This window comes from Hylaeus anthracinus, unplaced genomic scaffold (genome assembly GCF_026225885.1).
Source record: "Hylaeus anthracinus isolate JK02 unplaced genomic scaffold, UHH_iyHylAnth1.0_haploid 0, whole genome shotgun sequence".
NCBI lineage: Eukaryota > Metazoa > Arthropoda > Insecta > Hymenoptera > Colletidae > Hylaeus > Hylaeus anthracinus.
In genome coordinates, this window is record NW_026533254.1 from 24,927,864 (window position 1) to 24,954,693 (window position 26,830).

The 26,830-nt window shown below is 50.3% G+C and overlaps 2 protein-coding genes across 2 annotated transcripts in view; one reads left to right on the top strand and one right to left on the bottom strand.

The window, feature by feature from the left end:
• Positions 1 to 26,830, top strand: part of LOC128893903 (uncharacterized) — a 380,105-nt gene that overhangs the window by 285,640 nt on the left and 67,635 nt on the right. The window lies entirely within an intron of this gene.
• The window catches only part of LOC128894494 (uncharacterized), a gene marked incomplete at its 5' end in the record, with an annotated part of 31,845 nt that continues 6,325 nt past the window's right edge, over positions 1,311 to 26,830 (bottom strand). The window contains one exon of the mRNA XM_054156255.1: positions 1,311 to 1,348. Within this exon, the coding sequence (XP_054012230.1) occupies positions 1,345 to 1,348 (4 nt within the window). The remainder of the gene's footprint in view (positions 1,349 to 26,830) is intronic.

The following is a 26,830-nucleotide window of genomic DNA, read 5'->3' on the forward strand; positions in this document are numbered from 1 at the left end:
GATCGTAACTACTCGCGGGAAGATTATATTATGACCGTGCCCGGGGAAAAGACTGCCCCGACGACACCAGAGAATTCCTGCCCCTCCTCCGATCATTACTCACGCTATGATTCATTAGAGGGTCCCTGGGAAATTAAGCGACCCGTTACGCCCGCTTCGCGTGATTTTTGACGCGTCAGATTGGTCCCCGTTGTTTAGAGGCTGGACAATTCGCCGAGGGCAACAAAATTGTCGAGTCGCTGAGCCTAGCAGTTTTTGCGAAACTGGCCGTGTGTCAGGTGCCTACCCTGGGAACCAGTCAGCACTGTTGAACGTGCTCCAAATCTATCCTACATGGATTAAGACCTAGGGGTATTTGGTATCAGCATGCATGGGAGTAACGACTCCTTGGCAAGATGGAACCGCTTCCCTATGACTCGGATGAGAGGTTCGCTTGAAGAGAAGAAAGGGAGATAGGAAACCCAACACCTAGGAGAGCGAATACCGTTTGCATAATTCATTTCGAATTGTCCTCGTATCAACGCTGATCAATCTTCCGTGCCTATCTCCCCAGCACCCGAAGGATATAAAATAACGATTCCTAGCAGGAAATCATAACGGTGACAACCGAGTGAATGACAGTCGTTGAACAGATTGGACCCAACGAGTTAGATATCAGCAAACATGCCGTAGGTAACCAGAACCAGGGGGTACCCAGTGCGACAGGAAATCGTGACGCAACGTCTCCCTGCACCTCGGAATCGGCTGTAAACATATCCCCTCCCTGCCTCGGACGAAGACAACGCGCAACGTCGAAGATTTTCGATAACACTTCCTGGGCGCTGGCTGGTAATAAAGCCAACCAGGCGGAAGAACGTAATCCCGAGTGTCTATAAAGCTACGAAGGTACGGGAGAAAATATCCCGGCTGGAGAAACGCGGATCGAGGGGCGCGGCCCAGCGTTAATAATCATGCATAGCGTCGAGTGTTGCAACTACCGGCTGCATCGCTCGTGCACTTGTCCTGCCCGCTCGCGCTTATGAAAAACGGACAATCGAATTACCGGGCGTTCATATGGAAATGTAGCGCCGTGGGAGAGAGCGACAGACGACGAAAAATTTGATCGCACCCAGCCACGCGCGTTGCTATTGTCGCTGGCCGCTCTCGGGTCGTGTATCGCGTTGTTCGGTGTGACAAAGATTCGCCTAGATTCGAGACAATTAAAACTCGATGACAACCACCGAATCCCATTTTGGAACGGTGTGACTTTTTCGCCGTGTCTAAATTTTAAGAGAAAGCGGCTGAATTAATTATCGGACATACCAAAACCTGGACTGGTTCGTGTAAGTAGGATGTGAGCTGAACTTACCTGAAACAAAAAATAAAACATAGGTTAGAATAAGGAAACGTTGAAGATGCGAATGCTTAAGTGGCGAGGAGTTGAACGAGGATTGACTGGCCACCAAGGGCATATCATCCATGATAAGGCATGACTATCTCTGCTACATTCCTCGACTAGGTACTTCCACTACAATACCAGGATCCCTATAGCCAAACGAATCCTCAGCGAAAGGGGTTTGCGCTGTCGGTGACAGGCAGAACGATCAAAATCGAGCACAAAATTTCAATCCTGTTCACCCTTTTTTCCCCCCCCTCATCCTGCACCCGTTACCGGAGGCGATGTAATTTCCCGCCACGGCGTTCCGTCCTCCTTATCTCCAACTTTAATTACTTCGTTTTATTCCGAAAGGAGGGTTCCATAATGAGAAGCTCGGCGCCCTTCTGTCATAGCCGTTCATCGAGGCAGGTCGCCGGGGCGGTTTCCGTGTTCAAAGTCTGCTGTCGATTCCCCACCAGGGAACCATAGGTCCCTGACAAAGGCCATCGTCCAGTTTTAATTAGCCTGAAACGCGGCGATCCACTTATCGAAAAAGCCGAAACGCCTTGTCCAGGCTCGGATCACCGGTCCGGTCATTTGCGGGAGCGTCTTTCTTCGCTTTTATTAATCCCCCACCTGCTCCTCCGACAACCCCGGCCCACCTATCCGTTGGGGTTTGTCGTTTCGCTCCTCCAATATCGCGTTATTGCACTCCACCGCCTGCAGTGTCGCTATAACGGGCACCGGAGTGTAGGTGGTTGCTCATCTGGCTCCTCCCTGTTCGATTTATTTCCCTTTCTCGCGCTGGCCCCGGCTCCTACGTTCGTGCTGCTTTATTTCCACCTGCTCGCAGTGTCCACAATACGCAGCAATAACCGAGAAATCGACGGTTAGCTCGATACCAACCGGTGTCCGCCCACTAAGAGCCGCGACAAAGCCCTCCGGGCCTCGACGACTCTTTGTCCTGAGGTCACCATTTCGTGGCTTTTCCCCGCCGGGTCTCGCACGCACGGCCCACGAGGCTCTCGGTCTCAATCCTATCGCACGATCTAAACCAAACACCGTTCGTTGCGGGACCCTGCCGCTGAAAATGGAGAGCCTTTCTCCGCTCGCGTAGAGACCCCGTGCTTTCTTTTTCAGGTGGCGTTGCATCGCTGTGCACGCTCAGCCGTCGAGACAACGTCCGGAACCGTCGCGTTTAGGGCGACATTCCGACACGTCCACGCTTCTGATTTGGATGGAACTTGAATCGAATAGCGATAGAGACATATTTCTATCGTGGGTGCCACTGAATGCGGATTCTCAACCTAAAGACCCAAAAATCCTAATAGGTCACCAGCTTTGCTCGGTATTTCGGGACCGTACGCCAGCCCCCTCCGTTCTAGCGGTTTCTTACTCCTCTCCGTTCCCCTTTGCCTCTCGTGGGTTCCTCGAGACAATTTAGATCCTTTTTAAACGGTCCGCAGGCTGAATGTACGCCAGCCACGCACACACGTCGACGCGCCCCGCGTCCACTGGCACACGGACAAAGAGGTACGTGACGCGGCTGGATACGCACAATCAGCCCGCAGTGATTGAGGCATTCAACGCGTGGGCACGCACTCTTACGCGCTCTTACGCACGCTTACGGCCACTGTCGAATTCTCACGCTCTCCTCGGATCTATTTCTGACGCTTCGAATAAAATAGAAGTGGAACCCGTCGTCGGTTAGCCATCCTTCTCGAGCATCAGCTCTCGAGGTTACTGCGGGGCCTATGTTTTCGCTCCTCCTTTTCTCCTCTCGCTTGGAACTCTTTTGGACTGAGAGTTTCAGCGCGTGGCCCTTAGGCGGAACGCAGGAATTCGATTAGCCGAACCAGATCGAATGTTAAATATTGAACGCGTCTTTGCGTCCCCGGTTCCTCAGAGCGTCCTAATATGTCTGCTGTTTGATTACGGTTCGTGAGCCAACTTCGAGCTGGTCTTGACGGCGCTGCGTGGGTTTTATGACTGTTTGCTCTTGGTGTTAATTGTAACAGTAGAAAATAGATTTTTCAATTTTAGTGGGAAGCTATTTGCTACGAGGGATACGATGGAACTCCAAGGCCTGATTGCACTCAGGAATTATCGCGGCCACGCATGATTAATCGAAAAAATTGCAAAGTAATCACGCTCGGATCGTCGACCTAACCGAGTGGAAGCCCGTAACGCGGTCGAAAAATATGGAACAATGACTGATTGCTGCTCACTTATGCAAACGTATTCCCATTCCAGTTTAAAATCAAACGAGCAATTGTACCGCAATAATACCGACTTTCTTCCCTTTCACCTTTGATTTTCTTCCTGGAACGAACTATAGGCTCCATTTGTCTCATTGAGAGAAATTGACGCGTAATTTGCTGTCCAATCTATCGGCTGTGTCGCGCGACGACGAACCATGCGTGGCGCGCGAGCGCTGAACCGATCGATACGCGCGCTACCATTGCTAAATGATTAGGGAAGAGCTGACGAAACTGGATCACGTGACCGCTACCTTCGACAGCAAGAGTTAGTCGAGCAATGGTTATCGGGGCAGTCCTCCGAGATTTTGGGGTGCACCTAACCCAACATCCCTACCATATCTCAGTTTGTAGGTAACGAAGAGTAAACTCTACCGGTCCGTCGACGGTGAACTGCGGAGATACGTAGGTCGCGGGTTAAGTTCATTGAGATTTGGATTCCTTCAGGAGGTCGCTTGGGACAGGTGTTTGCTTCCGCTGGCAGAAACGAGTTGGGAATCTTTGCGAGTAATGTCTTCCTACGTCACCGAGTCCGGGATATCTTGAAACATCATCCTCGTGCCCCAGAATGTACAGTGCTTGAAAACTAGAAGAATACCGTCATGGTCTATCGAGGATGAACCGAGTCCTTCGATATTTTGAGTCTCGATCCCTCCGAACGCAACCACCCTCGCTCTATTGCGAGTGCAAAATTCTGGCGCGAATGGACTCCAGAAACTGGAGTTCCGGCTAATAGAATCGGCTGCTTTTAGGGACGCCGAGTCTAATTCTCAAACAGCAACTTTAGAGGAACACGAGAAAACTGTTTGCCAGCTCCTCGTTATACGCACTAACGATACACACGTACGCCAGTCTGCGGAGGGGTCGGTTCACGAACGAGCTCGTACGCGATAACGATTAAGGGCGCCCGAGCATAAGGGGAAATTATCGTGGAAGTACTTTTGTTACGGGGAATAATTACAAGAAATAATAGGAGCGGTAATATTTGTCCACGCAGCCGCGCGAACATCCTCGTACTCGCATTTGGGGAATATTCTGTTAACGAAGTTAGGCTTCCGGTGAAGAATATCAACGAACGAAAGCGTTCGGTTCAGCCCCTTGCGTCCTAGCCCAAGCTATTTCGGTTTCGCCGACGATTAAGACATCCCGATGCGAAACTATGGCGCCCTTTTTCCCGCCGGCCCGCATAATAACAATATTCCTGCATACTTGATTCGCGTGCGTGGCTGGCGACGATAGCACTGACACGTGCGTGCGAGCTACGCCCAAGAAAGATGGTGGAAATAAGGAAGTCGTATAATCCACGGGGGGGACGCGGCACTGCTGGAAAGGACGATCTAATTTATTTTTGAAATCGGGGAAGGTATTAACGTTCTTCGCGCCATGCATACACGTTCAGATAGCCTCGCGCCGTCGCATACATTAGCCACTTTTATCCGATACGCGGTAAAATGGTTCCCGTGTACCTTTATCGACGGTGTACTTCAGCCCCCGTACAATTGATACACGCGTCCGCAGGAACTTGGGGGATTAGTATCCGCCATTAATCCGAAGCGACATACTTTTCCATGAGGGGGGGGGGGGGGGAGAGTTCAAAGGGCCTCGTCAGAGATCACCGGGTGACTGCGATTAAAATTCCGCTGCTACGTGGCGAGCAGGTGGATTTCCAACACGTTTCATGGCGTCTATGTTTCCGCTGTGAACTACGGAGATCAGCTTTTGTCGGAATCGAGCGGTGATCTAACGTCAGCCGCGGAATCCTCCCGGGATGTCTAGTGCCCGAAGGGCTCGAAGGGCGTGTTAACCTGAGTCGTCATCCTTCTCGCGTAAGCCCGGAGACACGGAGCTCGCAAAGTCCAAGAGAGGCTGGCGCTTCCCGGTAAGCAATAGTCTCGCCTCCCTCCCCTGCTTCTCTATCTGTCGGGCACTCAGACAGGGCAAGAGTGCTTCGGGATCCCTCGTTTTCCTCCCCAGGCTGTCCCTCCGCGGTCGATTCGTACAGTGTATCCCCGCGTGCTTCAATTACGAGAAGGAATGCTCATTTGGTGCGCAACGGGGGACCCCCGTAATGGTCAGCGACCACTCGAAACTATTATCGAGCGGTGCCAAAGGACGGCGAATCCGTACGCGCAATGGCGGTCTCTCCCCGAATTTTTAATCCGACTTCGCCCCGACTGGCAATCTCACGGAAAGCACTTTCCCCGGCTCGACCAACGGCGGCGGCGTCTCCACTCGTCGCCCGTAGACGACCACGGGCTTGCATTTCTTATCACGGTGATGGTGCGCGCCACTGGAGTGGAAACACCAATCGAGCGATGGAGATTGCGACGCTAACCTCCGAGAAAAGCCTTTTCTACTAGAAGCCTCCCTCTGCACCTCCGTCTCTGTCCCCTCACCCTTAGCCGGTGCCACTGTCTCTGTCTTCATATTCGACGCTGAGATCCCCAATCTTGCATATTCGATGCGTCGCTTCTGAGAGATTAGATTCTGTCCTTTCTCTTCCGGCTTCCCGACCGCTTTTACCCGGTTCCGGGCTTGTAACGGGCTATCGAGCTATCGAGACACCCTCGAGCTTGCCCCTGATAGCTGCGGTCACCGCCACGGGGGTGGAAAGTGATTAACGGATACGCGCCCGTGACTTTGCAAACAATCCGGATTTCAGCGTCTCTTTGCCGCGCTAGGGTTCTCCAGACAGGATACGTTACACTTTGGAAAGCGCCGAGCAACTGCTCTTATTACATCTAGGGATGACAACATGGGAATCTCAGTCGAAGAAGCTACTTAAAAGTTTGGAGGTGCTTAACCCTTTCAGATCTGAATTTTTATTTTTATTTTACTGGTGTGATTTAATTTTTTGAGTTAACTTGGACTAAAATTAATATGGTATTGTAAGAATTAGCTGGTTGGCATTGTTTTCGCGGCACACAACTATTTTCGCTCTTTTGTTTAACAGAGCGCCTCGGCAACCGTTGAAGAACAGTCAGTCGCCTGGCGAATTTTGTGAGTCTATATTTTACACACGCTGCAGGATGATGATGTATCGCGCAGACGTAGAAGACAATCGAAAGGAACATGAGCCGTAGGAGCCTGCGGAGAGTAACCTGATCGTCTCGCGGACCACGTCTGTGGTTCGCTTTAACGAGACGCGTGGAAGCTGCAGCGACAACTACCGTCGAAGGCGTTGCCGAGAAGAAAAGATTCATCGATGCGCTGGCGTTCGAACAAGCTGATGACAACGGTAGCGAAAGGATGATTAAAAGGCTTCCAGGGCTGCTTGCATTGCGCGAGCGAATCACCGTGTGAAATGGGACAAATCGATGACACTCCGTGAATCTTTCGTTGACGATGATGTCTCAATCTTCGTCATACATTCATTGCATCTACCAATGGCAGATCGATGGACTCAATTTCCTCAAGTCACAAGACTTCAAAACCTCGCGGGAGGTATCGACCACAGACCTAAAATCGTCTCGAGAACCGAAGAAAGAACGACTCAGACTCGACGTCTCGAGGTGTCAGGGCGGATAGGGAGGGAAAGACGGTGGTCAAAGGGAAACGAGAACTGTCTTCGGGGCGAATAATGGTCCGAGTTAGATATACACGTGTCGCTACGCATCGAAAAGCTACCTAGACCTCACACGCTGAGGAGAATCGACCCAGACGATCGTAATTCACCCGCGGAGTGGATCGTTTTGCAGAAACAAACAACGTGACTCCGCGTGCCCACCGTACGGCGACAAGAGGGAACAGGTTTTGTTTGACCTGCCAGTCCCGGTGACGCGTCTTTTATCCGGGCGCGGACATTACCTGTCCGTCGTGTATCTTTACAGTCGCTTGAGGAGTATTTCATTACTTAATAACCTTCTCAAAGAAGCCCTCCGTTGTTCATCGCGGAAACGGATCGACTGGTCGGCCAGGGTTCACCGAGTGGCAAACAAAGGAGGAGGCAGGATTAATGATCACGCGATGTGCAACAGGGTCGCTGGAGCGTCTGCGAAGTTTCTACAGGCTTTCGCTAGGCACTTGTAGATCTGGATGAAAGGAGAATAGATTCTAATTGTTCAATCGGGGAAAGCATGATGCGCTATGATTGCGGCCTATTAGATTTCGTTTAGTGTACGAGCCCAGAAGGGATGCGGACTGCGATCAAGCCAGCTATAAGACGAGGTCTCTTCCAAGACTTAGCAGATCGGAATTTATCGAAAGAAATACCATACCAATACTCATCCCAAACGCGATACAGCTACCTTCAGAGTCCGGACCCTGGAGGATGGAGTCCCCAGGCTGAACACCTGAATTTAGTACCCCATTGCTTCGACCGTTCCCTCGTAATTGGTACAAATTCTACCCAATACTACTGCAAACGGTGCCAGCGCAGTTGCTACCGGTCCAACAGGACCAGAGCGACCAAGAGGAATAAGAATCCAGCGATACCTGACAAGCCCCTTCGCGACGTAAGTATACCCTGCCGTTGCATGATTTAGCCGTGGCCCGCACGATCTTTTAATCCTGATTTACGATCGCTGATGAGGCGGAAACGCCGATCGCGGAGTGTCTGGTAATTCCATCGACGAGCAGCGCGTCACCGAGGAGCTCGTTTAGTCGCGGATGCGGCGTCTATGCAGTGGCGGCGCCGCGGCGCACGTGCATCCAGCGAATGCAGATGGATCGAAGGCGTAACGACGTCGTTAACGGTGGCGAACCGCGAAGACAGCCGCATCTTAACGGGTCTGTCTCTCTTGGCTGCCTTTGTGGCGATATAACGTTGGCCAGCCTCCGCCATGGCGTCACGTTCGACCGGAAAATATGCACGTCAGACGACGATATATTAACCGGTAGCACGTTGAAGCGGAGAAGGAAAAGCTGCCACCTCCTAGAAAGGATTCGTTGTATTCGAGTGTACGAATGCTACGGAATTCGACGTCAGCCCCTAACGTAGCTCTCGTAACGTGACACCACCCTCGAAACCGTTCGCGATCCCCTTCGACGCGTTTCGCGGGCTGTTTCCCTCCATCGACGCTGGCGTTTTTCGACCAGCGCGGACATCAAACGAGCGCAATGCACGCACCGATGCGTGCTGATCTTGTTCTTTTAATCGCAGCAATTAAAAAATAATCACCCGTGACGCGCCGTCGGCAATTAGGCGCTCGTATCGCGTACGTCGTAATTCCTTTGCCTCTCTCTTCGTCTCGCCTGACGTAGACTACTCGTAACCCTCCCCCTTAAACACACCACTTTCTCCGTCTCTCCTGGAAACGTCTACACAGGAACGCTACCCTTCATCCCTGCCTTCTTTACCCTTGGCTTCCTTCCTCCTCGTCTCTCGCGACTTTTCTTCCACCGCTCGCTAACTGTTATTCGGCAAACTACCTTTTACAATTGTCGTCTGTGGTAGTGACAGGCGCTCGCGCGCGCGTCCATAAATGCCGTCTCTCGGTCGCGTTTCGACCCTCCTTTGTTCCCTTCTTCCACGGAGTCGCGAGCAAACTAATTACAAAAATGTTAGGCGTACATACACGCCGTCGAGGGGCTAACCCTCGTGAAATAAATAGCTTCTGGCGTTAAGTGTGTTTTAGACGAGAATCATGGGAGGAGTGGGAGTGGGGGGAGGGGGGAAGCTCTAGGCGCGCGAAAAGTTTTTATTTAGCACCCGGGTTTGTCCATGTTCGCCCCCCAACCCTCTTGTTCGCGGATATCGCAATACATCCGTCGACGTTGCGAACGCAGGCTTCCACGCGTTTCGTTGTTGCAGACATCAAACGATCCCGCCTGACACCAAGTTCGCGCTCTAATGCGTTTAACAACGGCTCGTGTGAAAATAATGGGCTAAACGAGACCTGCGGTTGCGCGATAGGGCTCCCTTGGTAGGAATATAATTTCACTCGTTAAGTACGCGGCTGGGCTTTGTTTTTCATTAGTATTCACGATGCTCTCGCAAATATCAAGTTGATACGAACTGTGAATGCTTGTGAGGTGCTTCAACTGAATCTTCTAGCGGCCCCTGGCGGCAGGCAACCGCTGGAGTGGCGGCGGCTAAAGGGATCGCCTCCTATCCGCCGACGCGGAGTCGCAACGGGCCGTAGGCGACTGCGGATTGAAATCTGTAACCGGGAGTATCGTATGATCTGGTAAAAGGTGTTCATCCGTCGATAAGGCTGGCCGAGGAATCGTCAAATAAATTTGTCAACGGCCAGACAGAACCACGGAGGCGGCGCTGACATATCTGCGTAAAGTATGCAAGTAACGCAACGCGTAAAATCGATTACGAACCGAGAGGATGTGTAAAATAGTGGCAAGCATAGTTCTTCTGTATTCTTGAATCCCCTCGAAACTCGATCCGCGTACGCGAGAACTGGGGCTTGGGGTGGCTCTACGGGCAGATCTCAGGATAGCATAGTGTCTGATGGGTGAAATTGATTTTAGAAAGTATCGAAACTGTGAAATAATGCCATGTCTAAAAATACCAACACGCTTTCAACACCCTTCGATTTTTCCCATAAACGCAAACGCTTTGAAGCGACGCACCGCTGGAACGCCAGCAGCATCAGTGGCGGTGCATTATTCGGGACATTAGCGAAGATATCGTGCCAGCCATCGTATCGTATCGTCATCGTGTCGGTACGCTAAAATACCGTGTAATCTCGAGGAAATTACATGGCCTGTTCAGGCCACCAAGTCTGGCGGCAAGTGCAACTCCGCTGGTAATATCATTGTCATATTTAGAAGATGGGATTCGCAACATCCTGCGGTAAAGTATTGCTGCTAGCGGGCCAACATCGTCTCGTTCAAGCGGATATAACCTTCCCTCAAATTCAAACAGCGTGACCTGGTCAGCGAACTGCGTTCCGAAGTCTGTGACACGTAACAGCTCTGATGAAGCTTTTGACGCAATTCCAACGTTCCAGTTACGGAGTAGATGAGTAATTAGTTCGCTGAAAAAATTGGATCTCTTTTACACGGTTCTGCTCGACGCTGATCCTGATGACCAGAATGGAAATGTTTCATAGGCTGGAAATATGAATTCCAGTTACGTTTCTGGGTGTCCTTTAATGCTGACAAGTTGAGACCTTAGTGTAGAAGCTTCAGCTTCGTAATACTGTTAAGTTTTATATAATGAATTAGCCTGGGACCTACTAAAGGTCTTGGTCACTTGGGCCCAGTGACTCCTAGCGCTATCTAGACCCCAGGGAATCTCTGATTTCCAATGATTGCCGCTCAACTGAACCGGTGAAACCTTATTGCCGGCAGTTGACGGTCCTGGCTAGCCAATCGCGGGCCCCAGTCATTGAAACGAATTACCTTCGGAGAAATTTGAGACGACTAGGAAACGCCGCGGGAAACAACGAGACGAAGCGAAACGAAACGAAATCAGCGAGAGCAAGCAGTTTGCCGATGGAATTGAATCCCGGTATCGCACGAGGTGTTATCGATGTCGCTGATCGACGTAGTACATAGACGAGACGTGCGCGCAGAGTCTCAGACACGGTGAGAACGCCGCTGTCAGCTAATGAGAGTCGGTCGCTTTGAAACGGTGTTTCTCTCTTTTCTCGCTTCTACCGTTCGCCCGTCGCCGCTACTCCATGCTCGTCACGCTCATAGAAACGTACGTGGGACGACGGGACACGCGAGGTTATAGTAATAATTAATTTCGAAGTCGCTTTGAAGTCAGCTGCGACGAACGGCGCCGCTTTGAGAGAGGCGTAAACGTCAGACGAATATCCCCTACGCGTATACCTTGCACCCTCGGATCCACCTGAATGCCCCGAATTTAGCCCACCTATCCCACGGCACAATGGGCGACATGTTGATACAAAGGGCTTCGATTTGACGCCGTTCGGAGACAATTAACGGCTGCTGGAATTTATGCAAATCCGAGCCACGTGATCGCATTATTCCCAGCCTCTGGATTCCCCTAGGCTCGATTTCGAAAGAGACACAACCGCGTCGAGCTTCCTCTTTTCTAAATATGGGCAAATCTCCTCTAATTGCAGCGATTTGGGAACCTCGCGGAGGAGTTGTAAAAACCCGTCAAAAATAATCGAGGAACCCCCCAAAAATGCGATAAACTTGAGCTTGTAGCAACGAAGTACGCCGGAGTCGTTAATCAAGCCCGAAGGATCAGTTTAACGTTGCGACAAGTTTCGGTTTGACGTTACGGGGCTGGAAAAGTCCGTTTTCATCCGGTTCATCGATAAAATCAACCTCACACGGCAGGTGACATTTAATCCATACTCCCGGGGGCGTCAGAGGGTAAAGCAAAGTTTCTTGCACGCAAGAAAACGACGTGCGCGCGGAGCTTAGAGTTTCATTGCAAACTAAATTATCGAGGCTTCGGTGGGCGGTTCTCGCCTCGCGCGGATGGAAAAACGTTGTCGGTGCTTCGTTTCGGCCGGTTTAAATATTTCAAGACGGGACTCGAACGGCTAATCTCTCGACTTCCCTTGCGCGAGAACATCTTCTCTCCCCGGGAACGTATTTGCAAACTTAATTATCGTTGCGCCGTTCGGTGGAGATTATACGTTGTCTCGGCGCTGATTCCCGAGGATGAGTCGCGACGAGTCATCCCAAAACTATCGCGCGATCGAAACTTGGATACTTTAAGCGATTCCACTTTCCCACCGATTCGTATTTTCTAAATCTCCCTTTCATCATTTGAATTTCCCACCGAAGATGACCCGTGTTCGGTAATTGTCCTCCCGAGCGAGGTGCGCGCCACCTGTGGAGACCGGCCCAACCACGGGACAGCTCGTCGCGATTCGGAACACGACGGACGTAGCGCGCATGCGCCACGCCATCTTGGAATCGTCGCGACAACGTGCTCGCCACGAGGCATCGAGAGCGGCCATTACTAGTTTTGTCGTACGACCGTTCGGTACGACGGTCTCTCGGAACTTCTCTCGGGCTTTTTTCGCCACGGATTATACTAATATTAGTTGCGTTACGAACAGTAAAGTGGACCTTAAAGGCATGTAGTTAAATAAGTATAGCTCTAAACGTAGGATAAGTGTTTTTGTTTAAATATTAGGTTAAACTCTTTAGAATTTAAGTGAACAGTTTTGTGAAACACCTACGCCATGGACAAGGTTCCCGTCGTTGCGCTAACCGCGAACCAGTTTTTATATTAAGATAGGAACAAGCGTTTTGTTCACTGCGTTTATTTTTCTTAGTGATTTTCTTCGTTTTTTGGATCTACTCGCGAACGATATGATTATTAATTTTTGTTGTTCTATCAATAAACAACCGGTAAATCCAAAAACAAACTGTATATGTCATCCGGGTTTATCGTTGCCAAAATTTTGCTCAAGGATCGCGGATAATTAGCGCAAAGTAATCAGCAAAACGCGTGCCGCTGGGAACGGTATAATTTAGATAAAACCTTCGCTCCGCACGGCGAAATCGCGTAATACAGCATATTTGATGACGTCTCGGCGGACCAGCAAGCATTATTACAAAACTGTACGGGATGCGGCGAGATTTATGCTCGCAATCGGTGTCAAACGAGCGCAACGGATAAACGAGAATGGGGTTCTAGCACCGTTTTATCACGAACGGCTTAAGTTACCGGGGCACCATGTGCGTAATCCGTCCGGACGATAATGTATGCTCGTCATAATACATGTCGGGAAACGTCACGGGGTTGGGTTGCAATTGGCGTCGTCGTAATACGAAACGGGAACGTAATTAAATTTGTTAATTATTTCAGGAAACCTGTATTCGTATACTCCGAGCATCCGTAGAGTCCGCGGTTCGAAGTAAAAGTCGCCGGCTGCACCGGTTTCGAGTGAAGCGAAGACGGAAACTAAAGTAACCAATCATTTAGGTACTCCTCCCCGAGGGACGCGATCCTCCGTCGATCTTCGCGCGAAACCTCATCGCCGGAACGTAAATAATTCACCTCTACCCAGACAACTCAGCATCCAACCACGAGCAAAGTGGCACGCCCGACGAAGACAAAGCGTGAACGGCAAAATGGGATCAGGATGGGACGCGAATTGAAATTTTCGTCCGGCTCGCGGTCGCTTAACACGCCCCAGGTGAATGGGATCCGTAACTCATTTGAATCCCGACGTGAGTTACGGAGCCAGTTGGCCGCGTATCCGTCGAGAGCAGCTTTTTCTCGGCGCGATGGCGCGCAAGAACGCGCGTCAATGGGGGTCTAACGGGGCGCGGTACAGGGAGAGAGGGGAGAACCACGGCGGGCATAGTATCCGCAAGACGGCGACGCGTGTCTAGGCCCTCGTTACACGGCTAATTAACGCGACAAATTGCCCAGCGAGAAATAAATGCGCGAGCGGTTAATCACTCGTGCTGTAGGTACGCCCTTTTCCAGAAAAGACGCCGGGCGTCGCGACGAAAGGCCGTCAACTCCGCCGCCTTGACATTCCCGCGTCGCAAATAGGCTCGTGGTGCGCGCGCAGGAAGCGAGGGTTATTAACAATTTTTACGACGAAGAAAGCCAATTTCCCGCCACTTTCCCGGCCGCGTTTAAATCAAAGGAGGGAAGTCGTTAACCGGGCACCGGCTTCTCGGTTCGATCTCTGATTCCGGATGCTCCCGTCGAAGCTTAATGGCGACTGTTAATCATCATCGGAGGAACGCGGCAGCCCGCCGGGGCTAATCCGCGGACAACCACTTAAAGGAGCGCACGCTCCGGCGATTATTTCATTGTCCAGGCATCCCAGCGTAACGATAAGCAGGCGTGAGCTATAGCCAAACGAATCCCATTAACCTCGCGGATCGGTAGCCCGCTATGAATCGCGCGTTATACTCGCCTAAGACCCCAACGTGGGCCAAGTGGTCTTGCTGGAAATCGCGTGGGAGGACAGCGTCATCGCAGTTGCTCTCTGGACAGTGTCCAAAATGAAGCTGTCTCGATCGAGACGATGCCTAGGTAAAGGCTTCTTGAACATTCACGCGGACTGGTTAGCCTGTGGATCCGAACATCTGAACCCAACCCAGACGTAGTCCAAGTCGTGGTCAGCCTTATGGCCCGACGCGAGACGTTTGAGCTTCCTTTTTGAGCCGTCAGGTGCGTCTAGTCGACAATTTCCCTCCCCACTCGCCGTTTCGGAGCCTGAAATGGCCCGACGCACAATACCGAGGCGATTAGGTTTATTACTTAAGATCTGACCATTAAAAGGGCCGCTTCCTCTGGCAGGCAACGGCACCTGCTGCACGCTATTGCGTACCGGATACGTGTACACGTAATTGCTTTCGGTTTGATCCGGTGTTCCCGAAACGGAGATTTATCGCCGCATGGTCGTCGATGCTAATCTGCACGGACGGTTCGAGATATATGGTCCGGTTTTGTATCTCGTTATCCAGTCTTTTGTTGCGGCGCGAACCTGTGGTCAATCGCGGAATTGAATCCCAGACCTGGTTTTTGAACGAGATGCTCCTTTGGTCGTCGCTGGTCGAATTTCGGAATTGGGGATGAAGATAAGCGTGGAATTCGACTGTGGCTCTCGTGTTCTCGTTGAATTTTCAACGATGTTACGAATTCGTATCGTAGTCGAAGGGGTATGGTTCAATTCGTTCTAGAAAGTTAACACTTTACCGACCCGGTAGCCTATTAATCGTCTTTTTGCTATGACTTTCTTATCAGTATATGCTTCTTTTATTTTATGAATTATGATAACAAGGACAAAGGTGTTGAGTCAAATGAAAAATGTATATACGACGAGTGCAATATTCTAATGGATAATATAAATATTGCATAATACTGACGTCATGAAAATAAAAAAAATATTAAATTTAATTATACGTCCAAACGCTATCAGTCGGTGAAGTGTTAACGTTCCATCTTAGATGGCGTCATTGCGTTTAAGCAGCTCCCTCTCCCACGAGACTCTTCAAATTCTATTGCAGAAATACTCCGACCACTAGTTATCGTAACTGCTGACTCAAAGCAATAATATAAACATTGATTAACAAAAGGTAGACAAGGGATATTGAATACCGTTCCCCTGCCCTTCCAGTTGCGGGCCCCGCGACCGGATCATCCGGGCAACTTAAAGAGACTCTTCGAATGCAGCGGTGTTTCTACAATGTTCGTTTGTTTGCATGCAAATGTGCCCGTCAATAACGTAAACTACGCTCGCATTGCACAGGGTGGCTCTAAAACGCGGCAGCCAATTTACGAAGCACGTCGAACCGTACGGCGTAAGTCACTCGGCGGAGTTGTTTGGAGAACCTTGGAAGCGGCAGTGCCTCGGACACCGTCGCGTAGAAAATTCCCGCGACAGGCGATGCATTAAACTACCGAGTGGCGCTAAACTTCGGATGAAAGAGATCCCGAGGCTCGATCGCGGTGAAAAACAGCGCTCCTCGGGGAACAAATGAGCCCCTCCATGAAAATAAATAACGACGTGCTCGTAACGCCGCGACGGCTCGAAACGGGCCGAATTGCTGTCAAACGTTTCGCCAGGAGAGCTCTCACGGTGGAAATGGAGGAAACACTCAGTGTCTCCGATGTAAGACGCTGAAGGAATGCCTGGCAGCGCCATAGAAGTCGAAGGACATCGGTGCACTCGCGAGCAACGTACGTCAGCATAAACCCAAAGTTTATTCCGGGGACCGATGGCGTAAGATGTCGACGCCATCGTCATCCACACCCCTCCCATCCCCCCCTTTCCATCCTCGTCGCCTCATCTTCGTCCGCCTCGTTGTCGTACGAAACTCAAACGTCAAGTTACGACTTGACGGTTAAATTCGTTAAGAGGAGTCGTAATATGGTCGGGACAAAGTTTTGCAATGCTGCAGCTGCTCTCGACTGCAGCTCGCCTCTGGATCAGTTTGCTGACTGAAGGCTCTCCTCGAGTGGGCCAACGGGATTAGCCATCGAAGTTCGAAAAACGCTCGGCTGCGCTTTTGTTTGAACGCTTCTGTTTTGAAGGATGCTTCGGACGCGTTGAAAATTGCATAGCCGGGCTTTGCGCTTTTGGGAGGAAAACTTTGCGTTTAGGATGTGCAATTCCGTGTTTGCTGTGACGAGCGTTCGAAAGGATAACTGTGTTAAATCCGGCCCTGCCGAAGAGTGCCCCTTTTCATTGATTGGGCATGGATTAGGAATGCGTACGTTGCGCGATTCGGAATTATTACTTGGGATCCGAATGAATCCGAGTGTCAGACGCCGACAAACGGCCTCGCACAAGTGATCACGGAACCTGATCTCCAAGCTGACTCAGCCGATAGTCATATGATCAACAACTGGTATTGTACAACGAATAACGTTTATCTTATTCTATTATTGTTCCAATATATTTATCTATAAGTGTGTGTAACCCAAAACTCTGAATCACAGTCATTATAATCTTTACATTCGTGCGAGGAGTGATTCTGTAACGATGAGTGGCAGTTGTTGACCTGTCCTGATCAGGGATATAGAAGATAGCGTGTCTCGAGGAGAACGAAGTATCTATTCACCTTGGGATCGAGCACCAGGTCCATGAGAAAGGGTTAAACAGGAACTGCCAAATGCTCGGATAAAATTGGGCGTCCGATGTAAAAAGTACACGAGACGCGAGATTCCCATCGATTTACGGTCCAACGGAGAGGACAGCTTGACGTTTATTCGACTCCGTGTTTGTTCGCCAGAAATATTGCATGAAATTCAGTAGAAACGAGCGTTATGCGTCGAACGTTATTCCCGATAAACACACGTCCCGCAAGCATAACCAAGAAAATGATTCGACTCCATGAATCTTGGGTGCAAAGTTTCTGTCCCATTTATTCGGGATGCTGCAGAGAGCTGATTTAGCGACACGACAACCTCCTGGGTGGGTCGAGCGACTCTCGTTTATTGGTTTCTCGCGAGAGAGTAATGGCGAATCCGTGATGTTTACTACCTAGGTTTTTTCAAATTTTCTAGGATTTTGTTTGGGAGGACATTTTCAAGCCAGCTCACAGAGGTCCGAAATCGTAAAAACCTGACCAAAATTCAAAAAATGAAAGCTGATGTATTGAAATGGATACAACTCATGTGTCGGGCATGTTGAATCCGTCATTTTGAATTTCGAAATTCTGATGTCAGATTCATAATCAGCGACCACCGTCAATCTTCGCTTTCGTGTATCCCATTTGAGTAAGGTTAAGGAAAAATAAAGGAGATGACTGAGACCGACAACCCTCTCATAATATTAAACACGATATTTTTTTGAATTCTTCCAGGACTACTAGGACTTCTAGGACTACTCCAGGACTGATTCAAGAAAAATTGAAAAATCGTACGGGATTGCTCGATACTTCGTGCGCGTTGCTGAGTTAAGAGACACGCGGTAAAGTATCTAGGTCTCGTACGGTTCGCGCCGCATACTTAGAGGCCGATCGTTAATTGCGCGTCTCGAATGAGGGAGGAAGAGACTGGAAAGTGCAATGATATAGTATAAATGGAGTTCGAAGCGGCGCTGCGGCAATAAATTAAGGCGGAGCCGGAGGTGTGTTCCTCCGGTGCGCGATTACGGCTTGAGAAACGCTGGCACGCTCGCCTTTGAACAAATAACTATACCCGACGGCGGTGTTGGCTGTTTGGATTTTATACTTTCTACGCTTTGGAGGATCGCTTGGATTCCACCGACGCGCTCTCTGTGTTTTCGCGCACTTAGAGGTGCGGAGATCGCCGTGATAGATCGACCGTGGATCGCGATTCTTCACGCTTTCGCTCGTACGCTGGATATGCGAGAACGAACCACGAAAATGTTTATCTATTCGCGAAGACCGTAATTCGCAATTTGGAATTACATTGTTGAACAACTCTAGGCATAACTGATCGAATTTTAGCCCGGATTACTGACCGAATTAGCGTAGTCAAGATGAGCTTTTTACTTTTTGTTTTTTACAAATTGGGCTTGCCTGTCGAAAATCTCTGCTAACGAATTTTAATTAGTCCCTGTCTTTTGCGGAGAGAAAAAAACCTAATGATTTGCCACGAATTCGGACGAAACGGGACTGTTAACGATCCACGACGACAAAAGTAAGCTGGTCGAATTAGCTCCGGGCGTTCGGGAGACCGCGGCGAATCTTCGGTTAATTGGCCACCGCTCGTTTACCCGAGTAATTGTCCAGCCGCATTTTTCCCTGGGAGCCTCGACCAACCGCGAAATTTCTCTTTCGGGGGAACGGTTTGCCGGTCGATTTTTAAACCTAGATTTTCGGAAGCCCGCAGCAGGACTGTACCGTATGACACATGCCATTCGCTGTCACTGTTTACGCGATGAAACCTCGTGGATCAATCCCCTACGACTCCCTGCAACTCGTAAAACATGGTATATTACACCGTCTCCGCGTCACAAAGTAACACCCAACCCACGCAAAGATCATCCGCGTTTTTGGAACTTCGCGTCGACCCGGACAACACACGGAGATACACGACGCAAATGCAATTTTATTACAAAGTCGCCTTTCCACTTACTTTACGGGACACGAGGTAGATCGATACCTCGACGGGAAGGCTGTGAAAGGGATGATTCAGCTTCCAAGGACACGTGAGGCATCCACGATATTGCTTCCACCGACTACCTGTTCGCTGTGTTTCGCGTGAATCAAACAGGGCACAAAAAACTAAACCCCAGCCTCTGCTTTCCTCTTCCTCTTTCTTTTTTTTTTTTATTTCTTCTTTTACGGCGCGAGACGATCCTTTACGCTCCCTCCGCGCATCACATTTCCCAACAGCGCGATTAAACGTCTTCCACGAAGAGGAGAGCGTATCGACGTTGCGATGGAAACCGGGCCCCGAAACGCTTGACGTCTCGTCATCAGACGCAGCAATAAGAGGCGTTTCTGTCATCCCCGTAGCGAAAGATCGTTCCGTTCACAAGGGATGGTAATTTTCCGGCGGAAATGATATCCCGGACGGCGCTCTCGATAAGGCGAACCGCGTCTACGTTTCCTCGTCTCAGAGGGAACTCGTTGGAACGTTTGGGGTGAGACTCGCGAGACCGCGGCGAGCAGCACGATGCTGAAATTTGATGGTGATGCGACTGGATCCTGATAGGCCATCAGATCCTAATAGTCTGGTGGCCGTAATTAGAGGATCGCTAATCCCACTGGAAATGGATTTTAAGAAACGCACCCAAAAAGTAATAATAATATAACTGGAGCCAGTTAACAACCTTCAATTAATCGAAATACAGTAATTTGTAACGCACAAATTTGTTCAGGATAAGTGCACTGAAACCAGCCCCACCATTGGGGGTATAACTCTTGAGGTATATATAATACGAGGCAATATAATGCAACGATGAGCCTTTTTTGTTGTAAAACATTCACCATAACATTCCTGACATTTTTCTGATTAAACTGAGACCAAACACGACGTAATTCGCACCACAAGGTCAGTCCCGAGCTTGTGCGTCTAACGAGACATTACTATAGTGTGTGTGTGTGTGTTCAATTAGTTCACGCGCGTCGCATGTAACAACTGAGAAGAAAATTGATGATACTCTGCTGACACTTTAGTCGACGGAATTTTTTAGATATGTTGCCGTAAACTAGAAACGGTACGCTACAACTGCTAGCCCATTTCTGTTTTCCTTAAAAACGCAACGCCTTCTTGCAAATCACGTGGCACTGCATTAAGCACAGACTGCTCCCTCGGCTCCAGCATTAAGAACAAACTATTCCTTTCATCCCCTATATTTGCCGAGTACCGAGGAACAAGTCCGTAAAGGCGATCTCCTAATTGTTTCGGTCGGCGTGTTTTCCCTGGCCTCTTCTCCTCCCTCCCCCCTCCTCGACGCCATTATTTTCAACCCCGCCTCCCTCTCCCAGGGAAACAATAACGACGAAATCGCTGCTGAGACAGCCCCGGAACGGAAGTGAATTTCTACCCAGTGTATCTTCGCGACGTCGACGCGGAAAAAAAGCCGAGGGGGATTGAGATGGAAGACCATCATAACTTAATCCAGGCTTACGACCAAATTCCTTAAGAGCTCTCGAATCTCTCGGCGAGACGATCGATCCCGCGCGGAGGTGTTTCGAGAGTCCAGTAGGATTCCTCAATTACGTCCCTCTGCCCTAGGATGACGAACTTTTCGGAGGTTTCATGGTCCGAAGAAAAGAGGAACGCGACCATGGCCGCTTTCAAGTGACAATTTTCAAGCGAAAAACTGGAGCGATTTTACTTAAAATGTGTCTCCACTCGGAATAAAATCATGCCGACCGTATTTCTGGAAGCAGGAGTTCCAATGATTGACAGCCACGCGCGTAATCACTCGGGGGAGATTAAAACGAGACACCCCGTATACACACGATGCGTGTAATTAATCGATGGGCTCACCGCGGGTCGATCAAAGGTACGCGAATGGAGTCTTCAACGTACCGGAGAAAGAGTCCGATAATGACTCCAATGGACTATTAGATCGCGGTGTAATTATGGTAATGCGTGTTGAATTGATAATGACCACACCGAACTTCCACCATTCCTGCTGGAAATGATGTCGAATGATTAAGTGAGAACCAGGAATCTACGAATCGGGAATCTTCCTGTTGGAATATACGACCGACAAAAATCGATCGACACCTGATACGCTGGATGCGTGGAAAGATGTTTATATAAACAATTCTCTTAAGCCCGAGGCCTAGGTTGGGCCCTCTAAATGGAGACATTTTTAACCGGCTTCGAAAAGCCGGAGATTACTCAATTGGACATGTATATTTATTTTTTAGAATCAAAGGTGAAAGTCCCATTTGCAAAACTCGGCTTAAGGCTCACGAGGTTTGGATGGTCCTCAGACCCAAGACTGAACTACGACCCTCAGGAGCTGTAGCGGTGTTTGTAGCTACAGTACGGGCTTAGCAACCCCGAGGTACCCGAGCTAGAGGGGGGCCAGCGGGGCCCAATAGATGAGAAGTAAGAGATACTGCAAACAGTATTAAGACAATGCAGTAGTCATGTAAGACGATTATAAGAAGAATGGAAATAAGCTAGTAATAAGTAAAAAGTAGTGCAATAACTTTGTATAATACGCTACTTCAAGTCTGAATTATTCTCCCAGCGGAACCTCGACAAGTCGACATCCAACGCCCAGTGGCGTCCATTTAGCAGCGAGGATGAGCGAGAAAAATCACGGGGACACCAAGGAGGGCGCTGATGGGCGCAGTTCGGATAGCCTTCTCGCCGCGTCGCTTGTTTTGACAGACGCCGTAGATATACGTATGTATGCGTTTTGTTTGCTCGTCTTTCGGACGACCCACTTCCCTTTCACTCTCCCGCCCACCTCTTCCGCCCTCCTTGTCCTGGCTGTCATCCTGTTCGATCCTCTAATATCTCGTCGCAACGCCTGCACTTATTTTCCTTCTGGCCGCTGCCCACATAAATCTTACTCGCGCTCAACACCCGCGCATCATCGCTCGCCAGATTCTCGCTCGAGAAAAATAAGCGACAGCCAGCCCCACCGCCTCATCCCTACCTCGCTGCAGAAATATCGCCTCCCTCTTTGTCCCGTGATCCGTGATCGTTCAACGATAAATCTTAAAGCGCCAATGCGCGCTTCCGATAGCCCTCTAGACGACGGTATTATAGCGTTATGCGACAGCGGTTCTCACCGTAAAATCGAAAAGTAAGTCCGCCTTACTCGCCTTGCGAACCGCGCCTGAAGCGTTCGACCAACGGAAATATTACCACGTGATCCATTCGAACCTCCGCGGATCGAGCAACGCATGGCTGCATTTCGTAAAACTTTAACGACACTCGAACGACAAAGATGGTCGTTGTGACGCCATTATGCAGCTCGGCTCGAGTACTCTGACCTAAAAAAAAACCGAGCCGTGCCCCGAAGGAAGCCTTGTCCTCGCGCGACAAAAGGCAACCTGGGTGCGAATATAAAGCGAGCATTCGGATCGACGATCGAGGGGTCAGAATTTCGTTGCGATTGATTTCGAAATCTCGTTTCACGGGGCGTGCGATCCGTCAGCGTGGACGAATTCACACGGTGACGGCCGTCTCTCGCCCCTCCCTCGCTCCCCCCTCAGGTGCGGCGTCGCGACGCGCTCGACACGGCCAGCGTCGAGCAACAATAGCTTTTTCGGAGCGTGGAATCTCGCGCGGCTCGCGACGGGCGGTACGTATTGTCCAAAAAATGTAGAGCGCGGACGGAGGAAGCGGAAGGCGAAGCAATATAAATGTTAATGGCGCCGGACGCACGGGCGAAGGAAAAAAAATAATTTCAAAGGGAGAATGGAGAGGAACGAAGACGTTGCGCGGTGAAATCGCCCGGGAAAATGCATGGAAATGTCTACCCTTGCGACTTTGTTGCCACTCGCTATCTTTCTCCCATTAGAATGGAACGGTGGCGAAAAATATGGATGCCCGGGTTGAATCTATCAGCCGGTCAAGGTCACCTTCGTGTACGCAAATCCTACTTTCAACCCGTGTTCTTTCAGCATCTTCAACTACATATTCATCTTCCGTAACATTGAGGGTAGCCACAGTTGCGTCACGATCTGAGCTTGCCAATTAGGTGACGTTCCTTATCAAGACCAACTTGTACGATGGAACTCGAAACGAACCGGATTCGTACTTGATACTTAAGATCGTTGAACCATCCCTGATGGAGTCCGTAAATACCCCTCTACGCAAGCCTTTGTATAAGCGGTGTTCTCAAGGGGGGGGGGGAGACACGTGACGCAACGCCGTAATAAATTTCGGCTACCGAAGTCACTGTAAGCAACATTTTCACCGCAGAAAAAGAATCCTCGCCGTCTCTCCCTTGTCTCTTACTCCCCCCCCCCTCTTCCATACCGTACCCTCCTCGTCCGTCACGGCGCTTCCTCCCCCCGACCGACACTTACGATCTTTTGAAAGTCGCGTCCACCCCCGCGCACCTTTTTCATTTGCATGCACCACGTGATTCATGCGCGTCGAGGCGGACTCAGTCTCGCCCCCCTGGGGTGGAGGACACGATCCGAAAGTCCAGGGGCGTTCCGCGGTGAAAACCGCGATGTTCTACATCATCCAACTACCGTCCCTGCCCCCTTTCCCGTTATTTACGCGCCCGTGGCTCGCCTCCCGGCCAGAGATTCCGGATATTCCTCGAAGAATATCGCGACGACGATGCTCGGGCAGGGCCGGCTACACCAGCTAAGAGTGAGAAAGTTACGATCAAAGCGGTCACGTGGATTTATTTCTGGCCCGTGAGCCGTGTCGCGCAGAGAAGTAACTCGATGTGCCCGACGATTCTTTGTCTTTGCGTATTCCACGGCGGCTCGATCGCCCATTCCAGTATTATTCCTGATCGTCATGTGCGCATCGGACAGCTTGATAGTCGAGATGCATGATTCCTTGCTGAGATACTCCTGCAGGGAAAACAGGCAGCGTCTGGAATTGCAATTTGATAGCGTGGGTGTACAGTTCCGCGAGGATTGACATCAGCTGCCAGGTATCGCAAGCTCATCACCATTACGCAATGACTCAAAGAGCGTGGTAAACCCGAGCCAGCCCGTCTATCCACTTCCAATTGAGGGTACTAAAGAACCCTCGATCCCATAAAGATGAACAGTGATCGACCACTTCATAATTGAACCGTTTAGACGACAATAAAAGACCAGGTACGCGTATTCGTGCGTGCGTGAATCCCCGCCCCCCCCCCCCCAACGATAATACGAATGCACGAAATTTAACGCGAGCGAAGGGTAATTGAGCGGAAACATTTTCCGAGGGAATACTTCGGCAGTCGTTAACGTTCGGCCGGATTAGCCCCGGTCGATAATCTCGTAAAATGTGCCCGTTCTAACCGTCGAGCCACCCTTCAACAGGTCTCTCCCAATTGAAAATCCGAAATCTGACGATCCCGAAACGGGTTCCGCGGGCGGCTCCGTGCGAGGCCGGCTGGAATCTCCATGGGCGCATAATCCTCTGACAATGGCCCCTCTAAACGGAGATTTGTCCGCTGACAGCGGCGCCCTTATGCTCATGGATCGACATCCTTTGACTAAATCGACCGTACCCTGGCACCCGTGAGCCCTAATTCTGATTTATATCGGCGATTTCGCGTAAACTGCGCCTGGAACTTCTTGCCCGTTTGTGCCATACGCCGTTCTAAGTGCTCTTTAGCGGTATTAACGTCGGGGAGCGGGATCTCGGAGAAGGACTGCAAAACAAAGGACAAGGTAGCCAAGAAACGTGTTGGGAATTTTTTGAGGGCCTCTACCTACGTGGATACTCGGCAGAGTCGAGACTCTTACTGAGAGTCCCTACCAGCGTAAATAGTAGGTAGAGTCGAAACTTACGCGAATAGGCCCTTTACTGAGCAGCTCCTGCAATGGGGGCGCCACATGGGACCCAGTACTACTAGCGCCACCGCTTGCTACTACCGCCACCGCTTGCTACTAGCGCCACCGCCCGCTACTAGCGTCAGCGCACGTCGAGCAAGCGAACTATTAGCTCCACAAGAGTCTTTCACACCGACTGAATGAAATCGGTAGTACGATAAGCGTGTCCGCGCTTGGGTCGATGTAACGGGCAGATAAAAAGGGGACCACCGGGCAGCCGAGCAATCGGCAGGAATTTTAAAACGTGTCCGCGCATAAAAAGATACGTTTAAACGGCGGGAATAAAATATTCCAGAAAATTCGGAAATGCTCGCGGCCCGATGCGCGGTCACGTGCCGCGCTCGTTCACCCGCTGCTACTACTAATTAATTCCAAAAGCTGGTCCCCGCAAAAGCGCTCCACGACCGCGAAAAAGCGCGACGGATGCATCCGTGAAAGAGCGCCCGGGCTCTTGAAGCGCGCAGCAGGAGTTCATTATGCCGGAATCCGAAAAAGGGAACGACCAGGGACACAGAGCGAGGAGGAGGGGAGGGGAAAGGAGGATACGAAGAAATGCAGCGACTTCTTTCGGGACCAATTCTTTGTTTGACCGGTCGCTTGTCACGCGTCGAGGAAACCCATTAATCCCAGCGGTAAAAACAGCCCCCTTAAATTAAATTGGGGAATTCGGGCGAACGGCTCGGCTCGTGGAAGAGGCCAAGCGCGAAGAAACTCGCGACTGCACATCCTGAGAAAACGGAGGATCGGGTAATCGATCTTGCGTATGGCTGACGACTGGAATGCAGCATGGGAAGAACGAACCCGTATAAACGAGTGCTTCGAGCAGGTCTAGGGAATTCGGGAAGTGGATGGAGCGTGCTCCACGTGGGTGGTCGGTCGATAGTCTATGTCACTCGCGATTAACTAATTACCAGAAAATGAAGTGGACGGACGCGCGGCAAAATGGTCGATGATGCCCACGTGAAAAACAGTGAGCACGCTAACAGTTGTCAACGAGAGAAATTCGAGGAGTTTTCGGTCCTGTTAACGTGAAAAAATGCAGCCAACCTCCCGCCCCTCTCCCGTTCGATAATTCTTTGTTTGACCCGGGCACTCGCGTGAAGAACCATTAATTTCACCATCAGAATGGACCGGACAGACCTCAGGTAGGGAATCGTGCAGGCCAGACGTATCGACACCCTTCCCTGAATTCCGATGGAGGCTCCGAAAGCGTCTAATGGAAGTTTCGCCCTGGCTCGATGAAAGTGCACTCGTAGGTATGCTCCAAACAGACAACAATAAAAGAAAACTGACGGAAGAAGCGCGGGGGAGAAAACGAGAAGTGCGGGGACCGACAAAACACTTGCTACCGTCGGACCAACGGAGAGGTTTCTTCCAAGGAATCGCGTCGTCGGCGAGATTTAGCACGATCCTTCTCCGTGGAAAAACATAATGTATCTATGGCCAGAATACCATGGTTCTAAAAAGCAGCGAGGAGGGTTAGTTTCAAGATTTGACTGTGGAAAGGCCTGGTTTTAACCGAAACTCTGGGAAGCTAAAGCTACACTTTCACTATCTCCAGCCGCGGGAAGAAACTTTTCGACGGTAGTGTACGAACGCCTAGTCGATTCAACGTGTACCAATTACAATACATCTCGATCAGTCGACGGTATATAATCGGGCGTAATTGTTGTTTGAGTGGTGATTAATTGTCCGGTGCCGGTGCGTACGCTGAGAGGCGCGTTACGCGTGACAGCTCGCCGTGTTATTATAAATAATAATGCTAATCATCGTTCAGACACACCGTTTATCATAGACTTAATTATAGATCGGTGGATTAATTACAGCGTTGAGGGGCCCTGACAGGCAAAGACTCCGACCGGTAATGGCACACCCGGGACCGTCTTCTCGAACATTTAGAACAGTTTAAGCATCTTTTGAGCGCGCCGTAAAATTAGCATAGGTGGTT